Source organism: Silene latifolia, chromosome 9 (genome assembly GCF_048544455.1).
Source record: "Silene latifolia isolate original U9 population chromosome 9, ASM4854445v1, whole genome shotgun sequence".
NCBI lineage: Eukaryota > Viridiplantae > Streptophyta > Magnoliopsida > Caryophyllales > Caryophyllaceae > Silene > Silene latifolia.
This window is the reverse complement of record NC_133534.1, coordinates 99535816-99541907: the sequence shown is the minus strand read 5'-3', so window position 1 is coordinate 99541907 and position 6092 is coordinate 99535816. Positions and strand designations below refer to the sequence as shown.

The 6092-nt window shown below is 40.4% G+C and overlaps 1 protein-coding gene across 1 annotated transcript; it reads right to left on the bottom strand.

Annotated features, from left to right (window-relative positions):
* Positions 1–229: 229 nt before the first annotated feature.
* Positions 230–1475, bottom strand: LOC141601397 (uncharacterized). Its single transcript, XM_074421673.1, has 3 exons — positions 1376–1475; positions 783–1002; positions 230–566 (listed from the first exon to the last, which is right to left on the bottom strand). The coding sequence occupies exons 1-3, from the start codon at positions 1473–1475 to the stop codon at positions 230–232; spliced, it is 657 nt and encodes a 218-aa protein (XP_074277774.1).
* Positions 1476–6092: the final 4617 nt, after the last annotated feature.

Here is a 6092-nt window from a genome sequence, read left to right as displayed (position 1 = left end):
TACCTTTGATTTCTTCATTTGTGACAGGGAGCATAAGGGAAGCTGCTTGCTCCTGAGTACAGCATGGTCCCTGGTTCAGAATAGCAGATTTGATGCTCTCAGTAGGATTTCTACTGCCCAATAAGTCCTTGTAGTAGTCAAGGAAAGCCATCTGAATGTTGTTACTCTCAGTATATAGTTCCCCATGTTGATCTTCAATTTGTATAACCTTATTTCTCATCTGCCTTTTCTAAATTGCTCCATGGAAGTATGCAGTGTTTTGGTCTCCTTCCTCCAACCACTGAAGCTTAGCTTTTTGCTGAAGGAAACTATTTCGTGCCTTAGTCAGGACCTTCAACTCAGCAATAGCATTCTGTTCCTGGTCAATGACCACAGGAATAGAGATATCCTGGACAATATCCTTCTGTAGCTGCTCTAATCTCCTTTCTGCATTAATAGTTTTATTCTCTATATCAGAATAGCATTCCATGTTCAGTTTTTTGAGAACATGCTTTAGACCTTTCAATCTCTTCACAACACTAAACATCTTGTACCCATCATACTGCTTGCCCCAAGCTTCTCTCACTCTATCATTGAAACCAGGTGCTTGCCCTCATATATTGAAGTATTTAAAACTGGCCATTTTGACAGTACCAATATTAACATTACTAACTATGCAAGGAAAATGGTCAAAAAGACCTTCAGGATATAAATGACCTACCATATCAGGAAATATATCTACCCAGGCTTGATTAACCAGAAATCTATCCAGTCTGCTATAAATCCTGGTAGTAGGGTCTTACTTATTATTCCATGGAAACAAAGCACCAGTGAAAGGAATATCAGTCATGCCAGACCTTCTCATACATCTGATAAAGTCATCCATATCATCCTGTTTAGTATTACCTCCCAACCTCTCATCAGGACTCAGAACAGTGTTAAAATCCCCAGCTAGAGCCCAGGGTCCAGCACAGTAGAGATTGATTATCTCTAACTTATGCCAAAGGTCAAGTCTGTCACTACCTTCATTGAATGCATAAATCATGGTCAGGTAGAAGTCGTGCTGATTGACTCTGGAATGAACCTTGGTATGGATAAACTGTGCATCATATTGTAATATCTGCACATCAAAGAGACTTGGATGCCAAACTATCCACACCCTACCTTCTTTATGATACTGACAGTTGGTGGTTACACTCCAGCCATCCAACATATTATTAGCAATATTAAAAACATTATTATTATTGATTTTGGTTTCTAGCAAGCCAAACAAGCCAGCTTCTTTATTGTGAATAAACAATTTTACTTCTCTCTGTTTATGTACACTATTGAGACCTCTAACATTCCAAAACCCTAAATTATTCATTGGGGGTGTTTGGAGAAAGAGTGCCTATACCAATCCGATATTTAGGGGTTACTGATCCATCTAGAGCCTGCAAATATGTTTTGCCTGCACTCTTCAGCTCACCAACACTATCAGGTTCCCCTTGAGTCATAGTGGCTGGCTTAACAGGAGTAGTCTATGGACTGTCAACTACTGCCAGACTATCTGTAGCCTGCACAGGCTCAGTAACTGTCTCAGCTATTGGCACTGTCACAGGTACAGTCATATTAGTAGTAGTAGTCTCAACAGTCTTATTAGCAGTAGGTGCAATTGGCTTCCACACCTGCTTAGTAACAGGTTTCTTTTAGGCTGCCAAATCAGTCTTCCTGCATTGATCCCCAGTGTGGCCAATTCCGTTGCATTTAAGACATATATATGGATGCCATTCATACTTAATTTTTATTGAAACAATTGTACCTGACTCATCAAGGAATTTCATTTTCTTAGGGCATTTCTGACCCACATTCAGTTTAATCATTACTCTAGCAAATCCAAGTCTCGTTTTTTCACTGGTTGCTTGATCAGATTTAACATACTTGCCAACCAATCCAGCTATGGTAGGTAAACATTTACCCTAGAATCTCAAAGGGAGCTCATGTAGCCTAATCCATGCAGGAACAACTTTGACCTCCTCCTTTGTCAACTCAATATCCTCCATCCAAGGCCTTACAATAAGCGGTTTATTATCAAACATATGGTATCCCGCATTCAAAACGGTCTCCTTATCCTTATTCTCCTTAAACCTAACCAAGAAAACTCCATTAGGAAGAAATGATACCTTGTCAATACCATATTTCCCCCATATTCGATGAATATAGCCATGTAGCACATCCCAAGGAGGATTTTCCCCAAGAATAATGCAATAGACAACATGACTCCAATACGATACTTCGTCCTTGGTATCATCAGTAGAGAATTGTATCAGATTATCTAAACATACCTCTTCCTCCTCCTCAACTGGATTCTTAGCCTTTTTCCCACGTTTAGTAATCCATTTACTATTCTCTGCTAGGGCGCCATCATCATCAGATGGCAGTCCTGGTATGCCATTGATTTCATGCATGCTTTGGGTACGTAGCACATCATTCTCAGTAGGACCTTTGCCTTTGTTAAACCTTTGTGAAAACGATTCTCTACGTTGAGATTGCATCTTACCAATCCTACTAAAATGTTTTTGAATAGTTTTTGCGGAAGAATTACGTGCCATATGCAAGATCTAAAGAAGAAAAATCGAGAAAAAATGGCTGCCCTAGGTGAGGAAGAAAATCGCCTCCTTAGGGTTCATTTTTTTGAGAATGTGAAATATTAAATGTTATTATCCAGATTAATGTAATTTAGAAGCATGCACTCAACTAAGTTGGTGTTACAATTAAATTGCTATGGGGACAGATTATCGCATGTAAATTATCTAGTCTATTCGCTACATCGTCTCAATCCTACCATGGATTCCCTAATCCTAACATAAAGAGAATTAGCTACTCATGCTCTTAATGCGATTAACAATGATAATATAAGTTTTACTAATAGAAGACATGACGAAATAATAACAATCAAGCAGAAACAAGATTAGGGCAAAAGTAATAATAGGAGAACAAGAATTAAAGCAGACAAAATATTAAGATTAAAAAGGGAAGAATGATTACAATCAATAAGAATCCGGCGTGAAGATCAATCCACAAAAGCAAAGTACGACATTAAGAGTAAAGAGTGTTGAGAGATTAAGCAGTAAGTTCAGAAGTAAAGTGAAAAGTATATATAAGATAAAAAACCTAATGACCTAATTACGACTCCCTTATATAGGGAAGCGTAATAATTAACAAAATAAACTATCACGGGCTTATTAAACCCGTGTATCATATCAAACCTCTCGATCGAGTGATTTCAGACCACTCGATCGAGGTCTTCTCCAGCCAATGTACTCGATCGAGCAATTAAAGCTCTCGATCGAGTAACTTCCATAAAGGCCATTTCGATCGAGCTCTTAGGATCACTCGATCGACCACTTGTTCTAGCGAAACCACTCGATCGAACCATAAAGCCACTCGAACGAGTGAATGTCCATCATATTAGCCTCAACTCGTCTTTGGCAGCTTCTTTGACCCTCCTTCACACATCTCGAGGCGCGTCTCTTGCTCCAATATTCCCGTCTCCTTATAATGCATGCTGAATAGGACGAATAAGGCACGGTTCCACTACTTTCATGTTCATTTCTACAAATTAGACAAAACAAACCAATGTAGCCAAGTCGGGGCATTTTGCAATACATAACAATACAAAAGGCATAGAAATGCGTGCAATAAAAGGCTAAATAGTCTATATAAATTGCACGTATCAATTAGGTACAAGGGTTAAGGTTACTAAGGGCTTAAATGACTATTAAGACCCTAAGAAAAGTTGAAGAAATGCTACTCCCGAATGAAATGAGCGGATCCTCTAGCTAGTCTCGTGTTGATCTGCTCGTCCCGTGCTGAGGCACTGGTTGTTCTGACTTGTGATCCGCTCGGATCCTGAGGAAGACGCTCGGATCCAACTGCTTCAAGCCGCTCATCTTGGGCACAAGACGCCCGGATCATGGTGTTCTGAAACGCCCGGATTGTGCTCAATCCGCTCGGATTCTTGGACAGACTACTTTTCTTCTTTTGCTCCTTAACAATCCGCAAGGATCATTTCGGGGATGCAAGGATCCTTTCATCATTTCCCATTTCACTTTATTATCTACTTAGGCCTCTAGTGTTGGTCTTCTCTTGATGCTTGGTCATTAGATGCGATCAATTTAGCTCCATTTTGCCTCATAAATGCAAGGTTGGCAATCCTTTCCTACCAATGAGACAAAACCTCAAAGAATATGCAAAATGGGAAACTAAAGATAGTAAATGACCCAATTATGTGCTATAAAGCATGGGAACGAGGTTAATTTGGGGACTAAATATACTCAGATATGAGTCACATCATGTCGTTCTCCAGAAGTTCCCAAACCAAAGCCTCTTTCCTTAGGTTTGTAAACCCAAAGTTAGGATTCATACCCTTAGATTCTTAAATCCCAAAATAGCTTCCCTTAGGTTCGTAAACGCGCAAGCTCTCATACTAAATGTCCTTAGGTTCATAAACCCATAAATTCTTTTGAAGTTCTCATACCTTTTCCTTTTTTCCTTAGAAAGCCTAGACGCATGCGTTCAAAACAAGAATTACTAACTCTGTAAGTTCCTAAACTTAATTGGGATCCCAATTCCTCTTAGGTTCACAAGCCTTTAAGTTCCCATACCAGCCTGTCTTTTGAGGTTCATATACCCATCTTCACGCACCCATCTCTTTAGGTTCCCAGACTCCCCTAGAGTTCGTACACTTCTACCCTTAGGATCATAATCCTTTAGGATTACTTTTTATTAGAGTTCCTAAACCCAAACCTTGGCTACCCCTTAGGTTGAACTTATATTTGGCCTCCTTCCCGTCGATGTTTTCCTTTAGGGCCCCACACCCTAGCATAATCCTTACATAACTTTTAGGTCTTACCCTCAGCTCCTACGCACCTCCGGAAACATCTCGGGAAAGAAGTCTCAGGTATGATTTCTTCTTATGGCTGGCGAGCTTCCTTACGTAGTCTAATGGACTTTAAACGACCCTCGCCGATAGTCGATAGACTCTAAAATGTTCCCGACCATAGGTCATTGGCTCAGACCCCTTGAGCCGCCTTGCGTCGCCATAGTCTTCAGGTTGTAATCTTCGATTGACCTGATGGATATACTTTGACTTTCGCCTTGTCCAAGCCTCAGTCAAAGTGGGGGCTCTATAGATACCTCGTTTCTGCACCTCCCGCCAAACACCCAGTGATGATTGGGCCGCATGTCTAGCATATGTCGCGATTTTATAACGTTTTGTAAGTCGGTTAATAAAAGGTAACTCATACACTTGTGTATACCTCATAGTCGTCATCTACGCACCGAAACAGTCGTTTTGGCAGTAACTAGAGTTCATTTGGAGTCCGGGTCAAAAACCGTCTTAATTTCCTAAAACCGTCAAATCCCGAGTCAAAAAGCAATGTGCTTGTCCACCTAAGGTTAGGATGTCATAAAATGTTAGGAGTATATCTCATTTTGAGTCCCATGTCACTTTTTTGGGCTAAACTTAAGTTTACATTACAAAATGTGCATTTCATTTAGCTAAAATGCAACCCGATATTTAAGCCCATTTTACGAGATGATAACGACTTTTTTGGATCTGGCCTATTTCACGTAAAGTTCTAGATCTTTCTCTTATCTTTCCAACGCCACCGAAATCACCTTAATCCGAGTCTTGTAGAGAAAGTTATGCCTAAAATACTACAGGCTGGCAAATGCGTTTTCTAGCGCAGAAGAACCCTGCCCGAGAAATGACGCAGCAAATGTTGCGCCTCTTCTAAGGGACGCAGCACCTGTTGCGCCTTTTCTCGGGGATTTCTTTTCGTCCAAGTTTCCGTGTTTCAACTAAGTCGTTGGCTTCCGGATCTTTCTTCCCTATTCCTTCCCAAATTCTACCCTTCCCATAATTCCTCGTGTGTTTAGTATAAATAGAGTCATTTGCCTCACATATTTTTCACGCGAGTGTCCGCCCTTCTCTTCTCTCTTTGCATTCTAGACCTTTCTCTAAGCTTTCGACGCCTACGTGCTTGATCAATCGACCATGTAAGCTCAGATGATTCTGAGTACCAGTCACGTTGTATGACCGACCAATTTGACCACTACACAATTAATTA